Source organism: Mastigoproctus giganteus, chromosome 9, assembly GCF_048544385.1.
Source record: "Mastigoproctus giganteus isolate SK-2022 chromosome 9, ASM4854438v1, whole genome shotgun sequence".
Taxonomy (NCBI): Eukaryota; Metazoa; Arthropoda; class Arachnida; order Uropygi; family Thelyphonidae; genus Mastigoproctus; species Mastigoproctus giganteus.
In genome coordinates, this window is record NC_143583.1 from 156,588,934 (window position 1) to 156,610,702 (window position 21,769).

Consider the following 21,769-nt stretch of genomic DNA (forward strand, 5'->3'; position numbering starts at 1 on the left):
CGTTTGCATTTTGTACTCTGATCCAAGCCCGAGGCGGGATTCGAACCCGCAGTTGGGTGTATATTATTCACTATCTGGTGATTCTCGTCGGCATGTACATTCCTAGGATGGATGTTAGGATTGTTTCTTCATCTTGCAAAGATGCTCCTAAGCAAAATTTGCAGAAAAGCCATACACTCCTGTATATTATTAGCCATGTGGTGCAAGGAAGCCTGAGGCTTATGCTGCACCAGCCAAAAAAAAAAAATTTATGAATTACCCTGAGAGAGAGAAGTAGAAGAGAATCATCGAGAAAGAGGAAGAATGATGATATCCAGCTCAGAACCCTGGGTGTGCCAAGTTCATACTCACCAGATGTGAGCCCCTGGTGTTAATTGTCCAGTAGGTGGAATTCCTGATTTCTAGGTAATTTTGATGATTAATACAGAACAAAGGTTCGCATACAGGAGACAATAAGATGATTCCAGTTTTCCAGCCCCCTACAAGCACAAGATGGATCTTCAATGATGTCAGCTTGGCTTTAATGGATCCATGGCCATTAAGTAGATAAGTTGTTTTTTTATTTTGTTTTTAGGAGCATTAGCAACTAAGGCCATATTGCTCCAGGAATATGCGGTGGTCATTTCCTGACCTTTCCGCATCCTCCGTATTTGGTGGTGACGGGCTCGAACCCCGGTCTAATCAAGAAGCGTGTGCTACGCACTGCTGCTCCTGCCCAACTGGCTATGGAGGCAACATAAGTTGTGTACAAACACGGTAAGAACCACGGGGGAGGTCTGGGGAAGATCATGTTTACATTTGGCAAGAATTTCTGGGCGATTTCGCCCTTTGTAGAGTTAGACCACCTACTCTGCCACAGGTGGTTAAGTAGGTATTGCTTCTCTTCCTTACATCCATTAGCCTGGTTGGTTGTATAGTTGAGGATGGTATGTGAAACTCCTTTTGAGAGCTGATATAGCAATCCCCTTCTGACCACCTCCGAATCAAGGGGTAGAGCACCTGCCAGAATCTGGAGGGCGTGGGTGCTGACCATACAGCAGGCACGGGTAATAAAAAGCAGAAGGGACTCCTGAATGGTATCTAGTATTTTCCTATTGGAAGCCATAACAGCTTTGGTGAAACAGATTCCTGAGGCATACATGACAATAGGTACAAAAACAGCCTCACAGAATAATGAGAGTATTCTTTGCTTTAGGCCCCAGTCCCGGCATGAGACCCTGGTAACAAGAGCAGCATAGTTCCGGATTTTGGTTGGGAGGTATTTTAGATGTGGCTAGAATGAGAGGTTGGTACCAAGCATTATTCCAAGGTACTTTCATTTGCACTGACATATTTAAATGGTCTTTCCATCTATTTTTATTTGGGATGATCTTCCAATATTTATTTAGTTTGCCTTTCAAGAGTATAGAGTTAGTTTTTGTTGGAGATATTCGAAAGTTATTCTCTTTTGCCCAGCTTTTAGAATGCAAAGGGCATGATTGGCAAGGGTCTCAAGCCCAGCCCTGGAGTCTGCAGCCACAGTGACGATAAAATCATCAGCATATGCTTGAGATTTGACCTCTCCCAGATCAATGTTCAGGAAGCCATCCAAAACAATATTCCATAATAAAGGTCCCAAGAGTGAGCCCTGCAGGCAACCCTGGAAAAAGTTTCTGGAGACTTTGTGATATGGAGCATGAACTACGATGGTTCGGTTGGAGAGATATGATTTGGTCTCAAAGATTTTTTTAGAGATAGAAGCTCTGCGAAGTGTGCTAAGGAAGCTTGGCCACAGGAACCATGTCTAAACCCACATTGTTTTGGTGAAGGAAAGTTGGCACTTTTGTAATGCTGTAAAATTCTTTTGTGGAGTAATCTTTCAAATAGTTTACTAAGGACTGGAAGACGTGCAATTAGATGGAAGGATTCTGGTAACTGGAGGTTTTGTGGCATTCTTAAGGATGAGTATTTCATGTTGGCTATTTTCCAATCGCTTGGGAATATTCCAGCTTGCAAACAGCAGTTGAGGACATTTAAAATGATCTCAGGGGATGCACTCTACATCTTTTTGAATATTTCAAGCTCCAACAGGTCTGGTCCTAGGCATTTACTATCCCTGATCAGAGAAGCTCATCAACACTAAAAACCCAGGTTATAAATATCACAGTGATTGTTCTGATGGCATAGTTTGAGCTGTTCTGCAGTAGAAGGAGCTAGCAGTTTTTGGAATGTCGCATCCAGAATATTACCAATAGATTGTTCCCAAGAAGTGGTTACTGTGCCCTGTGACGTCCTAGTAGAAGTAACGATCTCACCCCTAGGGAGTTACTCCCCAGGGGTCAGTGTTCCCTGTGGCAGACATCAGTGAAGATTGCTGCTTACACTTCCCTATTTTTGATGTGTACATGTTCCTGGCTTCCCTGTACAGTTGCCTGAGGGCTTCAACTTCAGGGGGGGCAAGATTGTTGTGCCTACTGGAAGGCCTTTGACCTTGAGTTTACCTCCCTGTGGAGTTGAAGGTCCTGGCACTACCAGGGAATGGCACCAGGAGCAGGGTTCTTCTTTCTTATTGCCTTGTCACACGCACTAGTAATTATCCTTATTATTTCCCGCTGAAGCACATTTGGCTGTTGCTCTATTGTGATCTCCCTTGTTGAAGTGGTCAGCAAGGTCTTAAACAGCTCTCAGTTGGCTTTGCTTATTGCGTATCTGTTAAGGTTTCGCTTAGGAGTAGGAAATCTGACAAGGGTTCTGGAGAGCTGGTATGTAAAGACCCTGTGGTCCACAAGTCCTGAACTGTCCATCCGGTGATACTGCCCAATGGTCACCTCCCACATCGTGTTGTAGAAGATTGGTAGATTGTTTGGTTGATTTAACACCGCAAAGGGAGAGTTGGACAACTTCTTGTACCCTGTCTGTTCAGAGTAGTGCTATGCCAGACTGGCAACCTGCAGTTGATATCAGCACATTTTCAAGTACAAACTTGAGAATGACATTCTCAAGGTACACTCTCAAGGTACAATACAAGTGACATTCTCCCTAGTGGCAAAGGTAATGTCCCCCCCTGGCCTGCAGTACAAAGATATAACATAGAAGGTTCCCATTGACTAATAACATGGACACACACTGCCCAAGCCGTGCATAAGTGGGAGATTTTGGTAACAATGATTTCAGGTTTTCATACCATGATTTTGGCCCATGGTGTATCCTCCTCTGAGTGAATTATTTTATAGGTCAGTGGGTATCCTCTGACCTGTCTCATGCGAGTATACGGTTCTTGGAGGATTATTATATCTGAATTTTCTTCATCTGCTTTTATTAAGGATTTGGTCGGCCACTGCTCTTGCCCGCTGTGCATTAATTTGGGAGAATTTGGTCATTGAAGTATTATATCTTTTAGGGCGTGCTGCCATAGTCTAGCTTTGATTGGTGATAACTCTTGGCATTTAGGTACATAGGACATTTATTATCCCAGATGGAGTGGGCATGATTCATTTTTAGAGATTTATAGTTTGCACAGACAGACTCCTGTGTTTTGTTTGGGCATGACTTAAAATTGTGCCCCTTTTCTGAGCAGTGGCCACAGGTAGCAACAGACTGGAAACAGGTGTATGAGTGGGGCCAAATTTATAACACTTGTAGCACAGCACTTGGGTACAGAGACAGTGACTGCCCCAATTCATAGATCCTTGTTTGTGAACGTAGTACTTGCCATGCAGTTGGCACCAACTCAACAACCCAATTTGTGCTGTTGCCAGTTTTGGACTTTGTCGAGTACTTTCGGTAGACTAATTTTTGTTTGTCCTGGTCTAGGGGAGATCATTGGAGATTACGCTGATATATTTCATTTACAAGTTGGTCAGGGGTAGAATCACTATCCAAATCAAATATAATTACTGAGCGTCCCTTCTTTCTGGGATACTCTACAGACAGGACAAGAGTGGGGATTTTTGGATTCGTCTTGATGTTGTCAGCTTCTTCCTTTGTCTCAGTTTCTATCACTTTGGCTGTAATCCCTGTTGTTTTAGAGTCTTCTTGCAGGTTTGCCATGATTTTATTTTTCATTTCCTCGCTTGATTGTTGAGCATTTTCATTAAGCAGGCGAAGGACAATGAGGTGTGGATGTTTGATTAATGTTTTCTTCCTAGGCTGAGCTTCTTTGCTGGTCATTGTATTTTGTTTGGTTATCCTCAGTGCATTAGCGTAGGAACAGGTGCACTGTGGCATTTGATTTTCCCATTCCTCATGAATGGCTTCCAACTTTTCCATTATCAATATGAGACTCAAAGCCCTTGTTGGGGCTTTGGGTCTCAATCCCAGTTTGCAGCTAATAATAATTCCATAATTTAAAACTAAAGTTAACCAATATTTAACAATTACTGTTAATAAAATTTATTTGATTTACATGGATTATTAATATAGGACATCCATAACTTAACATGAGTACTTACAAAGCAAAACTGTTATTGAGACTACAAAGGCATACTAAAAGTATGCCTTTGGCATTCTTTTAGTATGGCTATCTATCTGCTCAAAGCCCCCGAGGAAGTAGCAGAGAAACAGCCATGTGAAAGAAAGTCACCTTCCTAATTTCTCCCTAGCTATATTCCTAACCTTCTTGACTCAACCTTTAATAATTTCCTTTATTTTCTCTCTCCTTCTCCTTTAAATCTCTAAGCTTTCCAAAACTATACATTTATATTTTTGTTGACTTGATCCCAAATTAATAGTTAACATGGAACTATAGGTGATCCAACAACTGCTAGTACAACTACGGCTAGCCAGTTAGTTAGGCCTTAATTACCGGTAATACTTCCTGCAAAAAAAAAAAAATATATATATATATATATATATATATATATATATTTCACCACCACTCGCAAACCAAAATCTATCGGGACCTTGACCTAAAATGTAAATATATATAATTAAAACTCAGTCTTTAAAAAGCTATACCTTTTCCAATAAGATGATATTTTGTCCCAAAATTAGATACAACTAATTAATGTGACAAACCCCTCCAACTAATTAAAGTCCCCTGCATCCATAACTTGTAGAATTTAAAAAGCAGCTCTTCAAACTTTCAAATACCAGTGTTATGTTAAAGCATAGGCAGCTGGAATTGACAGTTAGAACAAAGGCGGCTCTAACTGCCAAAACACTTATTGTAAATATTAACGTTCCTTGATTATAAACAGTCAAACCTGATGAACCTTATCACACTATACTCTAGTTGCACAAAAGTAATTAAAATAAACACCTTAAAACCATATTTATAAACTATTTAGCAAGAGCATATACACTGAGTGATCACTGAATTATGACCACCCCTATGAAAACTGAATGGAGCCTGCTGACCATGTGAGGCACGAGAGTGCAGAGTTAGTCACCCTACATAGCATAGATAAGGTGTCAGTGGTTCAGCAGGTAGTAAAACTCCGAGCATGATGGGTAAAAGGAAGAATTTATCGGACTTTGATAAAAGACAGTGTGGGTGCTTGAAGAGGTGGTGCCTCGATTTCCCAAACGGCTGAACTGGTGGGGTGTTCGAGAGCCGCCGTAGTTAAAAGTATACCAGGACTAGCATCAAAATGGTCAAACAATGACCCAACGGCAAAACTGCAAAGGTCAGCGAAAGGTTGACGTTAGAGGTGAGCGTCGGGTCCAATGACTCGTACAAGCACAGCACTGTTGAAGAGTTGACTACCCAATACAACATGGGCCAACCCGGAACAATATCTGGCATGGCCATGTGTCGCACACTTGCACGTATGGGCTATACCAGCAGACGATCCTTACGGCATCCTCTCCTAACCAAGGTTCATTGGCTTAAAAGACTTGCCTGGTGCAAAGAGCATGCAAGATGGACGTTAGAAGACTGGAAGAAGGTGTGCTGGTCGGATGAGTCACATTATTTACTCCACACCGGGGATCGTTGTGTACGGATTTGGTGTCGTCAACAACAACATTAGGCCCTTGATCCATCATGCATAGTATCAAAAGTGCAGACCGGTGAAGGCAGTTGTATGGTGTGGAGCATGTTTCACTGGCAGGAACTTGGACCCCTTGGTGCATGCGGAACAACGTATCAGTGGTCTCTGCTATCGTCAACTGCTTGCTGACTGTGCACACCCCGCTATGTTACACTTTTTCCCAAATGGCGATGGGGTCTTCCAAGATGACAATGCACGGAGCGATCGGGCACTCATTGTGCAGGAATGGCTTGAGGAACACAGTTCTAACTTGCAGCATATTGATTGGCCTCCGAACTCCCCCGATATCAATCCCATAGAGCACTTGTGGGACACTATGGAAAGGCATATCAGGCATCTGGATATACTAGGAAGATCCTGTTCCTGTCCAGGAAAAAAATGTAACATGGCAGGGTGCACGTGGCCACTCCTAAGAGATGGCGGTAGACCTCACCAGTGAAACATTGTTCCTAGTTCTTGCCAGCAAAACATACCCCATATTAAGCAACCAAAGATACCTGCATAGATAGTGGACACCACACATGATGAGTCCATGGACTTGCGTTGCTTGAGCCACAATGAAGGCATCCACTGACATGTTGTGCCAAGTATTTGGACTCATCCAACCAGCACACTTGCTTCCAGTCCTCAGGTGTCAACCAGCATGTTGTTGACACCATAGCATCTGCCATTGACAATGAACAGATGTGTGGAAATTTGCCTTTAGCCAGCAGGTAATTGATTGCTTGTTGGAACAAACTTCCTTCTGTTGTTGTGGAAGTTGATAGCTTAAATAAATTCAAGGAAGAAATGGACAAACTTTTAGAGCATATGGGTATGTGAAATGGGATTTTTTTTTTTTTGGCTGATGCTGTATAATGCTAATTTTCATATTTCAAGTCTCCAACTTTCTGCAACTGTAGTTATTAAATTCAAACCATAGGAGAGCTAAGTGGAATGATGAGTGAAATATATAGTGGTTTCTTTTTGGGGGTTTTTTTTCACCACCAAAAGGAAAAAGATTAAAAAAAAAAATTAAACTTTAAATTTCTTGGCCAACCTAATTTTTAAATAAAAAGGAACTGCACTACTGAATAAGTAAATGTTTAGTAGCAGAAGCGGCGAACAATGAAATAATAAAAATTGTATACAGTTTCCCCTCTTAGGGATCTTTGGTCTCTCCAGTGATAGAAAGACTGCAACATCAAGGCTATGAATTATAGGATAAAGGTATATGCAACCTTTGTTGAGTATTTAATTTTAAAATTTTCCTTTATACACTGCTCTTGGCTGCTCACTTAAACTCAATACATTATTCATAGGTCAGTATACAGGTGAGAACCTAGCTTTGTATCAATTGCCATCAGAGTGCTCCAAGCTTTACACAGATATCAGATTAACCTTTTTGGCAATGCCATTTGTATAAAACAATACTAACAATTTAGGCTGGCTTGCAGTCAAATGAATATCTCTAACATGATGCAAGCTCAAACCTTGATGGCCAAAAGTCGGTCTCTGTTAGTGGAGGCACTTTTAAAGAATCCCAAGGATAGAAACTGCATGCATAGTTTTAAACCGAAATCTTTATTTATATTTCATTTTAATGTGTTCCATTACATGTTATATAGAATGGAAAAGTTTGTAAAAATATTATTAAATTCAAAAACTAAGTTATTAACAAATGTAATTAACATCACATTTAATTTGTGAGAAGTTCTTACGAATTAAATATACCTAATCATGGTGAAACGGGTCTCACTCATCTATTTACCAAATATGTATAATAAGTTAGAAGGAACATAGTGACACGATTTGACATTTGTGAAAAATTCTTGCTATATTTAAGTATTATTTTGTTTGTAAGGCACTTTATGTGGTAATTTACCTATTCAGAGTTTTAGGTTCATTGGAAAAATGGGAAGATTCAAACAGTATGACAATAACTAATAAACAAAACTTTTGTAATACAAGCAAAAAATTTACCAAATATGTATATTTTGATCACAAAAAAATTAAAGTTTTATTAGTTAATTACTAGTAATTAAATTGGTGGGACCCAAGTTAAATGTTATAACAACAGCAAAAGACTGGTTCAATAAAACAGGGAAATACGCAAATTTGACCTTACATATATATGCTTGTTTCTTCACCATTATTTATTCTTTAATATCAAAATTTAAACAAAAAGCAAGATAAACTAAAGCAAAATATGAGGGCAAAAGAGACATTCTGTGAATTAAATGCCATTTCGATTGTAATTTATTCTTTCTTGTGCATAAGATATATCCCTCACTTTTAAACACAGAACTCCATTGAGAAATACTGAACATTAAATAAAGTAAATTTCTCATTTATATCTCATTATGCCCTTTACGTAATATTCTTAACAAACCACATACCTTTTTTTTTAAATTAAGTAATTTGCATTCTTTCTGCAACTGTAGTTTTCATACGACAACTTTAAAGCCATAGTTAGTCACTCAGGAAGAGGCAGTAGTGTCACGGAGTGGACATCTGCTCAATTACTCCCAGCGCCATGACTAGCAGACACTTAAACTTAACGCGGCCATCAAAGCCCACAGAGTACTAACATGCATGCCCATTGCTACAAAAAAACTGCTTAAAAGATTAGCATTCGTTGAGCGTAGTAGTTCATTTTTCATTGCATTTTTGACTAATATTATTATAATTATTTGTGTACCTTTCTATACATTAAAATAATTTTCCTCCAAGTGATATTTATTCAGCCAATGGGAGAAAAGAGATGTGGGTTATGTGGTAATACGTAACAAACACCAAAATACATAACAGAAGCTTATTTCACTGTGGTAAAACAAGCTTCTGTTTAAGCATGGTCATGCACTATGTTTATCTAACATGACCTAGCGGTACCATGCTTGATTTCAATATATGTAACGTATTTATGCATTCATAGCAAAGGAACACACACACACACACACACACACACACACACACACACGGTGTCGAAAGCTTCTGTAAGTATTTTATTTTAATTTATCAAAAGAAGCAAGCACGGGCCAAAGGCCCCTAGTTATTATTATAGTGTAATTGTTTGTAACATCATGAACAAGAAGTGTTATGTAAGAAATCTGGAGTGCAATTGCACCAAATTTCCGAAGGGACATTTAAGGTTATTTATCATAATTGATAGAACCAGGAAATATTGAAGATAAAAAAAAAAAGAAAAGAAATACTATTGAATAGCTAATTAATAACTAATTCCAAACTTATTACATTAATTTTATAACTTAAATCAACATTCTTTTTTTTTTTATATATATATTACAGGACAGTTCATATGATGATATTACTATTTCAATTTACAGAAGACTACATGTAATTCAAATATCTTTTATATGTAATGAGGAACTACATAAATTAAAGGAATTTGAATTTTAAAGTGTGTGTTTGTCTTTTTTTTTTTTTTGTTGTAATGCTAACTCAAATAAATAGTTATCTAAATGAAAGAATACTAAATTACTTTTGTTAAAGAAAATAACTAATTCAGCAATAAAACAGTCAAAATTTAGTCACAGATAAAAATTTGGTCTTCCAAATTTTTCATTGATTCTGATTCTTGTATTTTTATGTAGTATACAAAAAAAAAAAAAAAAAAATTAATTAATGGCTATGGTTTAGCAGTAAAATGATGGAATGTAATGTTCATTTCATAGGATGCCAGGCCTAAATAATAAACAAAGGAAAAAAATTAAAGATTTAAACTGAAGTCAAAACAAATTTAATTTATTAAATCGAAACCTAAACAAACAGTTGAGATTAGTCAAATTAACCGAATGTAGATTTATGGAGTTAAGGTCAAATAAGTAATAAGTAATTGGGGCTTAGAGGGGAACAGGTATCCTGTGTGTTATCAGACACTCAGTCTAAAACACTGATGGATCCAATATCTTTCTATTACAGAAGATTTACGAGAAGACCGGTTGGCCTGCATCCCTAAAATCCACTCATGCACACCTTCTCGATGGTAAGTCCTGTTACGTCACTTAGGTGGCAAAGAATGTGTAGAGTGATTCTCTTCAAGACGCCTGGTCAGCGTGAAGAGGAAAAGACCAAACCCTCCAGCATATGACAGCACGACAAAACAAATGGCCCTCAGTCCCCAGCGGCTTTCACTCTCCCTCTTACGGCAGCGAGAGGATCAGAGTGGAAGCAGAGGGTGCTAAGAATCTCTGGGTACGACCAGGCTGCCATGCACGGAAACTGAACTTGGCCTATTATAACGTAAGATCACTCATCGGTGAAGACAGGATATTAGAGCTGGAAAAGGAATTAGAAAATGTGAATTGGAATATCATCGGTTTGGCTGAAACAAGAAGAAATGAATCACTTATAAGTTTATCAAGTGGAAATCTGCTGTACACCAATGGAAACAGTGAAAGGAGTGAAGGTGGAGTTGGATTTCTGGTCCATAAAGATTTTAAAAACAACATTTTGCAATTCAAAAGCACATCACCAAGGGTGTCAAGACTAATACTCAAGATTTCTAAGAGATACAAGCTAAAGGTTATAATGATTTATCCACCAACATCGAGCCATGATGATGAAGAGGTTGAAGAAACGTACACCAAAATTGAGTCTTCTAGATGAGCAGAAAACCCACTACACTATTATTATGGGGGACTTCAATGCTAAGGTTGTAAAAAGACAAAACAGCGCAGAAAGGGGAACTATAGAAAATTTTGGAATTGGTGAAAGAAATGAAAGAGGTGAAAGACTTGTGGAATTTGTAGAATCTCAAGGACTGTCAGTAATGAACACTTTTTTTAAAGAAAAGGGTGAACAGAAAGTGGACATGGAAGAGTCCAAATGGATTAACAACTAATGAAATCGACTTCATCCTCACTAACAGAAGATATATTGTGAATGATGTTACCTTCCTGAATAAGGTAAATGTTGGAAGTGATCACAGAATGGTAAGATGTACACTTGATATAGATGTAGGAGAGGAAAGGAAAAAACTGACTCAAGTAAATAATACAAAGGTCTTTGAGATAACAGAAGAGCAGAAAAAACAGTATGTACTGGAACTTAACAAGTTTGAGCTTCTGCAGACTGCTCAGGACCAAGATATCGACGAGGAATATTACAACTTTCCGAAAATGACAGAGCCCAAGAAACCTATAGGGAAAAAGAAATCCAAAGAAGAAAAAATTAGTCAAGAAACACTTGTCGTGATGAACCGAAGACGACAAATGAAGAGCAAGAAAAAAATTGACAGGGAGAAAATTGAGTATACTGAGTTATGCAAAGCCATTAGAAAGAGACTCAGAGAGGACATAAGAAGATTTAACACAAGAAAAGTAGAACAAGCATTAAGGGAAAACAAAGGATTTAAATCAGCAGCCATGAGCAGTAATACAGAAAGACAAATGATACTGAAACTGAAGAATAGCAATGGTGTACTTATAAACAGCAGAGGGGGCATAATTCAAATAGCAGAAGACTACTATAGAGAATTATACAAGGAGCGAGAGAATGCCAGCAGTGAAGAAGATGGATTGCAAAGTAGCAACACATACGACATACCCAATATTCTTCCTGATGAGGTAGAACATGCATTGAAGAAAATGAAGAATCAGAAAGCCCCAGGGGAAGATGAAGTTACTGTACAGTTGTTAAAATTGGGAGGAAGAGACATAACACAAAAACTGGCAAGGCTCTTCACAAAGTGCATTCGAAAAGGTGTGACGCCTAAGCAGTGGAATAATGCAATCACAGTTTTGCTGCATAAGAAAGGAGATAAATCAGAAATTAAAAATTATAGACCAATTAGCTTGTTATCCCACATCTACAAGTTGTTCACAAGGGTCATTACTAACAGATTAGAAAGAATACTTGATGAGAATCAACCGAAAGAGCAAGCTGGCTTTAGGACAGGATTCTCAACTATGGATCACCTTCATGTAATATCACAGCTAATGGAGAAAGCAAATGAATATAAAACACCATTATGCCTGGCATTTGTGGATTATGAAAAGACATTTGACTCCATACAGCATAAGGCAATGTTTCGGGCACTAGAAAGACAAGGCATAGATACCCCCACATATTATGATTTTGAAGAAAATATATGAGAGTGCTACCTCCTTTATTAGACTAGACAAAGACAGTAGGAAATTTAAAATCGAGAAAGGAGTTCGACAAGGAGACACAATATCTCCAAAGCTGTTTACTGCTGCCCTTGAGGAAGCTTTCAGAAGATTAGACTGGTCGCAGAAAGGAGTCAATGTGAACGGAGAGTACCTAAACCATTTACGATTTGCAGATGACATTGTGGTCATAAGCCACGATCCCAAATAATTAGAGGAAAATCTTAATCAGTTATGCACAGTTAGTAAGGATTTTTGACTAAAGATGAATATGGCTAAAACAAAAGTAATGATGAACAAATATGCCACAGAAAGGGAAATAATGATTGAAGGAGCAGTAATTGAAAAGGTGGAGTCATATACTTATCTGGGACAAGTTATTAGCTGTAATAATGATAAGGAAGTCAAGAGAGGAATAAATTTTGGATGGATAGCATTCAGGAAATATAGTCACATACTGAAGAGCAATATCCCAGTTTGTCTGAAACGTAAAATAATGAACCAATGTATACTCCCCACCATGACTTATGGAAGTGAAACTTGGACACTTAACAAAAGAATGGAAGAGAAGCTGAGAACTACACAGCGAAGAATGGAACGAATTATATTGGGAATCAGACTGTTAGATAAGAAGAGAAACACATGGATTAGGCAACAAACTCAAGTAAAGGACATTCTTATCAAAACTAAAATGGTCTTGGGCAGGACACACAGCTCGAAGACATGATGACAGATGGACTAAAAAAAAATTGTACCCAAGAGGAGCTAGAAGACAAAGGCGGAGATGGATACATGAAATTCATGATATCCTGAAAAAGGCCTCTGAGGTTGGGCAAATTCATATTTTAGTAATAAATAGACTCATACACCAACCATGAAAATATAAGTATTTTACTGTTACTAAAATATTTACAAATAAAATAAAAATTTACAAAAACTGCTATTATATTAAATCAAATTATGTACATTGTAAAAAAAAAAAAAAAGTGTATTTTATCACAAGGATTTCATCATAGTTTAATGTTTGTTTTTTTTTTTTTTTTTTTTTTTTTACCATGTACATAATTTGATTTAATATAATAGCAGTTTTTGTAAATATTTATTTTATTTTATTTGTAAATATTTTAGTTACAATAAAATACTTATATTTTCATGGTTGGTGTATGAGTCTATTTATTACTAAAATATGAAATTCATGACTTTGTGGGTAGTAAATGGATGGCCAGTGCTGAAAACAGAAGGAACTGGAAAGTTGATGGAGAGGCCTTCATCCTGCAGTGGACTGAATGGCTGATGATGATGAAGAAATATAATAGCCAGACATTGGCTATTATGCAACCTAGAAGGGGATGTGTTGTGCAGTTGCAATAAACATTAATAAATAAAGAATTTTATATACACACTAATGGGTTCAGATGGGTGATAATAAAAGGTTTCAGTACAGCGAGACAGATGCACTGCTTACAGTACTGAAACCTGATATTTTTACTCACCTGAAGCCAGTAGTATGTATATAAAATTCTTTATTTATTAACATTTATTGTAACTGGCACACATGACTGTCACATTAATCTCCTTGTAGGCTGCATTTAAGTCAATGTCTGGTCATTATATTATAAAAACCATTAAAAATATTTTAAAATAGTTATTGAATTTTTATATATAATAATAATTTATAAATTTAAATATATATGTGAAAAAAATAAGTAAACCACCATATGTATACTTGAGAAATGAATTTAAAGTATAAGGGTTAAAATGGGGTGGGCGGAATAAAGTGGATTTGAACTGATGAAGGAGAAAAAAACGGCTTCGTTGCTACCACACGACTATCGTAACAGTTAACTTAAGCTTTCCGATATCTTTACTTATATTTCCTTATTCTTCCGTCTTTTATTGTTTTTTTTTGTTTGTTTGAATTTAAACAATAATTACTTGTGAATATTTCATACTAATATTCGGTGATTCGATATATGGTCCATTACGATCACAAAGCTGTAGAAAATTCTCCAAAAACTCTTCGCAATGTGTTTGTTTCTAGTGGTTCAATACTAGTAGCTCCACTTTCTATGCGTTTTAACATGTAAAAGGAATTAACGTTATCGCCTATGAGAGTGTCCACTCTGTATCTTACTACTCTGTGAGCAGTGTTTTTACCAATTATTATCACTTAATTTATGTAAACCTCTCTAAGTTGGCCTTACTTTATTGGATAGCAGTAAACGATTTCATATGCAACACTTATTTATTTATTGCATAAAGACTAGTACACAATGTCTTCTAGACTTTACTTTTCAAAATACTGTTAAATCAATATACATTAATATAATTTTCAGCAGCCATCAGATGGGCTTGTGACTAAACCATGAAAGCCAACAAATGCTGCACTTCTCTTTTAGCACAAATGTGTATACACACAAATAATTGTGGTGCCCAAACACACAAGTATATGCATATATAACCAAAACAGATGTTACCTTTGAGGTAACGTCTACTTAATAATATCTACAAGTTGATCACTTATTTGGCTAAATTAATTAAAAATTATTTTTTGTAACATTTCTCTGAACTTTAAAGGAACTGGCCGTGCATAATTCATGATAACTACTGAAAGGACTAACTTGAATTTGAAAATAAACTTACACCAGCTGCATCCTGTTCTTCCGCAAAATTCTCTCGTGTCTGGATTCCATAAGAATTCCTTAAATCCCTCTTTTTTGGGAAGTTTATCTTGGGGCTTAAAGAACTCTCCCTCTTTCTCGGCCATCTTTGCAGCACGCAGACGATCGATCGCCACGCGAGTGACGCCAGCAGAATTCCCGGATAAAGCGTCCACTGAGTAGCTCCGGTCCGGTCGCCTTGCTTTTAACTGCTGTACCTATACACTGCGGCAGATACCGTACCTGTTCGCACTGGAATCATGTACGTTGAATAGCTGGCTAGCTTATCAGATACCTTCTGGATTTATTCGAAATGGAACAGCTAATGCGGCAATCATTAGGAGTAAATCTTAGTATTTTCTTTCTCTAATTCTTCTCACAAATTCGATTATATCAGTGCAATAATCTGATTTAATTCATAAGGATTTTGTCCATATTCATTGTAAACAATTCCGTGGGCCGTTTCAAAAGCTTTGCGTTCCGTGATAATGCAAAAACGCATGCGATCTCCGTTAGTGATTAGGTGTACCACTCAAAAGGAAGCTAGAACAACACCGTTTCCCAAAAGTTAAACTATGTTTCTATACTAAGCCAACGGCCAGTATTAATATATGCAACTACTGTATTATAAACCACACTTAAGTAGCAGATAATGAAGTCAAAAAACCATCATTAAGCGTGTTTCTTGTCTAAATATTCAGCGTTCGTCTAAATCTACTTCAAGTCAGGGGGTTACCCAGTGTGGCATGGCAGAGGGTGCCAACGTTCAGCGTGGCCGCCAAAATTCGGAAGTGCAACAAAAAAATATTATTCTCAATCAACAAGAAACAATTGAACAGTTAAACAAGAAGTTCTATATATAAATTAGAATTAAAATGTTTCGCCGTTGAAAAAATATATTAAGCAAATTTATATGCTGGCCAAGTGATTGCGAGTTCAACGTTTTGAGACGTCACTATTCTAGACCAGTGACGATCCCAAGTAGGGACTAAAAGGGTTATAGCCAGCCCCATCGTTTTTTGTTTTTTTTTAATTGCTACATGATTAAAGCTACACCCCTTCAGATTAACCCCGGGGGCTCACATCTGGTGAGTATGGGCTTGGCACACCCAGGATCCTGAGCCGGATATCATCATCTTCTCTTTCTTGGTGATTCCTTTCTACCACTGTCTGTCTCTCTCTCTCTCTCTCTCTCAGGGTAACGCGGGAATTTTTTTTTTTTTTTTTTTTTGGCTGGTGCAGCATAAGCCTCAGGCTTCCTTGCACCATATAGCTAATAATAATAATAATAAATCTTAGACCCGCCATTGTTCTAGACCAGCGGTTCCCAAACTACTGAGATTTACGGACCCCTTCATAAATCAAAACAAGTTTGCGGACCCCCCCCCCTTCAAAAAATAAAATCCAGTATGAACACTGGGTTGCCTACAGATGCTACAGAGGTATATAGGGGTAACCCTGGAGGCCGCAATCAATACAAGAATACCTTGTCCCTTGAGTTTGCTGAAAAGAAAATTCAAAGTTTAATGTGTGAAACAACTCAACTTTATTCTTATTTTTATACAAATACATAACAATAATTTTATTTATCATCAATTTGCTATACATAGCACGAATAATTTGAAATATGTATACAATTATATACGTACACTAATCGTATCGAAAATAAGTAATGTTCTATGACGAAGTTCGTTGTGATTCTGTCAGTATATTTTTAAAAAAAATAAACACATATTACTTGATACCTTCTGAACGAACCCCAGGGGTTCTCGTACCCGACTTTGGGAAACGCTGTTCTAGACGATGCGAAAAATTTGGCTGTTTGAATGAGAAACGAACCTGAATTTGAGCAAAGAAGAATTCTCTCCGAAAGATAACGTTTCATAATGAAAACCAAGTTGGAACAAAGAGAAGGAAAATTTTAGGAGTCACTTTTTCGACATTTCTAAACAGCGCAGTAAAGTCAGAAGCAAGCGGTTGCGAAATGGGTCAAAAATTCTTACCGGGAAAACTTGTAGCGGCCTCATACTAGTGTTTATGGCCATATTGTGAGGAAGTGTATGTCTGGGGAGGGAGGGGATGAGTTACAAATAACTAGAGTAATTCTCTACTCTTATTATGATATTTGTGCATTTTATTTTTATATATTACTCAACAAATAGAATGTATCGGAGGGCAGAGTGCAATATTGAAAATCACATCGGCCTCCGACCCACCAGGGCTCCCCCCCCCCCCAGAAATTCTTATGGCCAGTCCGCCTCTGTCAGTAAGTCATTTCTGTCATTGATTTACAAGAAGAATTAAAGTTTTTTGAAACTATTTCGAAAGTCGTTAATCTCACTGAAAATTCTGCGATTCATATGCTTAAACAATTTGATGATATCAATAGCAAATATTTTTCTGGTCCTGAGGATTCTTGTAATCTTGCCAATTTTAGTGACCAGAGATGAAAATGCTTTTTCAAAGAAAGAGTCAATCAAAGCCTACCTCCGTTCCACGATGACACAAGATCGGTTGGTTGGGTTGGCAACCTAGTCAATTGAACAAGCCATTCACAAGGATTTACACTTGTATAAAATTATTCAAAGATTTGAAGCTATTAAGCTCGAAAAGTTAATCTTTGAAGCAGAAAAATTAAATGAATATGTAATACTTTGTGCTACTTGTTTATTAAATTAAAATTCGTAAATTACATTCTTAATTCAAAATTTAAATAAAATTAATTGAATGAAATGAACAATTAACATTGGCAATTGCAGTGGCAAATGAAGCAAGAAAGAAACTTTTATAGCAACAGCCAAAAAAATAAAACCGACACCTCCCATTTCACCAATTCATTCCCTCCAATAGTTTGTCTAATTCTGCCTTGAATTTATTTAAACTATCAACTTCCACAACAACAGATAGAAGTTTGATCCAGTAATCAATCATCCACTGACTAAAGGCAAACATCCGCAAATCTATTCTGCAACTGTCCTTACTCAGTTTCAGTTAGTACCCCATCTTCTGCGTGGTCTGAGAAGGAAGAAGAATCCCATCAGCATTGAACTTGCTCAATCCATTCAAAGCCTTAAACACCTCAGTCAGAAAAAATCGCAGGTGCCGAGTCCCTTGAAGCTGAAATTTTCGAATTGAAGTCTTTCTTTCTTAGTAAAAACCCCCTTTGTTCCACTTACCAATCTCGTTGCTCTTCTCTGTACTCGTTCCAGCAGCTCCACATCTTTCCTAAAATGAGACCTCCAGACCTATATTCTGTACTCAAGATGTGACCTGAACATTGCCTTATACAATGCGACAATTGCCTTATCCATGCTAGCAAAATTCGTCAATATCAATGACAAAATCCCGACACCTCCTGACAGCCTGTCTACACTGCTCAGAGAACATATCTGACTGAACAATTCTCCCAGACCTTTTTCATTTTCCTCTACCCTGAATGTAGTATAACATGATACGTTACTCTGGGGTTGCTGCTACCTATGGAATACTTTGCATTTATCAATGTTAAATTTCAGTTGGCATTCCTCAGCTCATCTGCCTAACTTTTCGAGATCTGTTGCAGTAGCGTACTCTCATTACTTCATTAATCACCTTGTCCATTGTATCATCTAAAAACCTGGACATCAAGCCTGATATGCCTTTGTCAATATCATTGACAAATAGAGAAAACACCAATGGACCCAACACCGAACCCTGAGAGACTCAACTAATAACTTTAGTCCATGAAGAACAGTGTCAATTTATTACCATTACCTGACTTCTCACACTCTACCAATCCTTAATCCATAGCAGTAACTTGCCCTTCATGCCACACTGCTCCAATTTTCCCAGCAGTCCTTTATGTGCAACAGTATCAAACGCTATCCTGAAAACCCAAGTATTTGACAAAGAAAACTATTTTTTGCATCCGATTCCTTTGTGACCACATCGTAGTATCCAATTAAATAGGTCAAACAAGATTTCCCCCTAACTTATAATCGGGGATTTTAACTTCCCACATAATGACTGGGACTTCTGGGTTGGTCACTCGCACATTAGCATGGCTTTCTTAGAATTATTGGGTAATTGTTTTCTACAGCAGCATGTTCGAGAGGCAACCAGAAGGAATAATACTCTTGATCTGATTATCAGTAGTGATTCTTCATGCATTGAGAATATGCAGATAAAGAAACCACTAGGTGGCAGTGATTACAGTGTACTGATGTGAGATTTGCTCAAAGATGTAATTACCGTAAAATGGTTTTCCTTTCGTAAAGGTGATTACGATGGCATGAGACAGTTTTTAAAGTCTATATGGTGGGACCAACTGATGAGGTTACCAATAAAAAATTCTAAATGGGAAGCATTTAAGGAAGTAATTTTTGAGGCTACTTGGCTTTTTGTTCCAACTAAGAAATATTGTTAAAGGTTTAGGCTTAAATGGATGTCAGATGAATTATAAGACTTGTGGCAGAGAAGAAAAATACATGGATGCATATAAACCATCAGGTGACACAGAAGCCTATGGTAGATATAAGCTGGTGTGTACTCAAGTCAAAAAGGAGGTTAGGCAGGCGAAGGCAGATTAAGAGAAATCTTTGGCAAAGGATGGGAAAAAAGAAACCAGCAAAGAGTTCTTTGCTTATGTAAACTCTAGAAGAAAGGGGATAAATCTGGTTGGTACAATTGATGTCGATGGTTCAACTGTTGAGGACCTTGTTCAGATAGCTCAGAAACTGAATGAGTATTTTGCACCCACAGTCACACATGAGGAGTTATTCAGGGAAGGGAATGCAGGACGTTTATCAAACTGTGGCAGGGAGCTAAATGATTTAATAACTGAGAGCAAAGTAAAGGAGAAATTGTTGAAGTTAAACATAAAAAGACACATGGAATGGATGGGATCAATCCAGTTATATTAAAGGAGGCAGCAAAGGAATTAATCAAATCTTTAGCCATAATTATGAGAGCTTCCTTGAACTCAAGGGAGATCCCCATGGACTGGACATGTACAAATATGACCCCAATTCACAAAGGGTGACACAAGTAATTACAGACATGTTTGTTTAACTTCTGTTCCGGGGAAATTAATCGAGGGACTCGTTAAAGAAGCACTACAGGATCAACTAGACAAGACTGCAGTTATAATTAAGACAAAGCATGGGTTTGTTAAGGGGAGGTTCGTTATTTGGTTTTTAGGAGCATTAGCAACTAAGGCCATATTGCTCCGGAATATGCGATGGTCATTCCCTGACCTTTCCGCATCCTCCGCATTTGGTGGTCACGGGCTCGAACCCCAGTCTAATCAAGAAGCGTGTGCTACGCACTGCTGCTTCTGCCCACCTGGCTACGGAGGAGCCATTAAGGGGAGGTGTTGTCTCACTAATTCGATGGACACTGCAATGAACAAAGGAACTAGGTGCAAAAAAATAATTTTGTTATCATACACTTGGATTTCAGGAAAGCTTTGATGCTGTTGGACAGGGAAAACTGCTGTGCAATTTGGAATAGTTTGCCATTAAAGGCAAGTTGCTGCTATGGATAAAGGGTGGTTGAGTGGGAGAAGAAAGACAGTGGTAATCGATGAACATTGCTCTTCATGGACTAATGTTATTAGTAGGGTAATTTTTGGGCCCATTGTTGTTTTCTGTATTTATCAGTGATATTGATGAAGTTATGTTTAATGTTCAGGCTTAATGTTCAGGTATGCAGCTGATACGGAGGTTGGCAGTGTTGATAATGACACTAATAACAGCACACTACTGCAACAGCATCTAGAAAAGTTGTACAAATAGGTATATAGGTATCAGTAACTCCAGAGTAACGTATCAACTGAGTGGTATTACACTCAAAGTAGTGGAGAATGAAAAGAACCTGGAGGTAATTGTGCAGTCAGATATGAATTTTTCTGAGCAGTGCAGACCGTCTGCAATAGCCCATGGTGTCTTTTCAATGATACACAGGAATTTGTCTAGCAAGGATAAGGAGATGATTAGCCCCTTACATAAGGCAATGGTTAGGCCACATCTTGAGTACTGTTTACAGATCTGGAGGCCTCATTTTAGGAAAGATGTAGAGCTGCTGGAAGGAGTACAGAGAAGGGCACCGAGATTGGTGAGTCGAACAAAGGGTTGGTGTTACCAAGAAAAACTTAAATTGCAGTGTCTGGAGACTAGGCATCTACGAGGTAATTTGATTGAGATGTATAATGCCTTGAATGGTTTGGGCAAGTCAATGCTGATGGGATCCTTCCTCTTACCCATATTTTGTTGCCTGACGGGATATGAATCAAACTGAGGAAACAGTTGTAGAATAGATGTGCAGAAATATGCCGTTAGCCGGCGGGTGGTTGATTGCTGGAACAAACTTCCATCTGCCGTTGTAGAAGTTGACAGCTTAAATAAATTAAAGAACTAGACAAACATTTGGAGTTAATGAATGGGTGAATTGGGAAGAGCTTTTTTTTGCTTTTTTGGCTAATGCTATATAAGGTTGGTTTCTTACATCATATGCCTCTACTAATGGTAATGCAACTGCGACCTTGTCTAGATGATCCTGCATTACTTACTCTGCCAGTGTGCCTCCATTATTTCCTTTGAAACGAAGTTAAACTAACAAATTTTTAATTACACTGTGACCCTTTGATAAACCCCTTTGTGAATTGAAGATATATTCGCACACCTTGACCCCAGGGACTCACATCTGGTGAGTATGGGCTTGGTAAATCCAGGGTCCTGAGCTGGACATCATCATTCTTCTCTTTCTTGTTGATTCCCTTCTGCTTCTCTCTCTCTCTCTCTCTCTCTCTCTCTCTCTCTCTCTCTCTCTCTTGGGGTAATTCAGAATTTTTTTTTCTTTTGGCTGGTGCAGCATAAGCCTCAGGCTTCCTTGCACAATATGGCTAATAATAATAATAATAATCTCCAGTTCCGCTGGAGATCTGCGAACGTATCTTCTCTGCAATCCAAATAGGCTTTCATACTTATGGTAAAGGATTTGCTTAGTTCTTTCGCTGCTTCCTTTAATATAATTGAAAAGGTTCAACTCC

The 21,769-nt window shown here is 37.9% G+C and overlaps 1 protein-coding gene across 1 annotated transcript in view; it reads right to left on the reverse strand.

Moving 5' to 3' along the window:
• The window catches only part of LOC150080833 (sodium/potassium-transporting ATPase subunit beta-like), a 135,516-nt gene extending 120,540 nt beyond the window's left edge, over window positions 1-14,976 (reverse strand). Inside the window, exon 1 of the mRNA XM_090381136.1 lies at window positions 14,726-14,976. Within this exon, the coding sequence (XP_090237262.1) occupies window positions 14,726-14,849 (124 nt within the window). The 5' untranslated portion in view covers window positions 14,850-14,976. The remainder of the gene's footprint in view (window positions 1-14,725) is intronic.
• Between the last annotated feature and the right edge of the window lie 6,793 nt (window positions 14,977-21,769).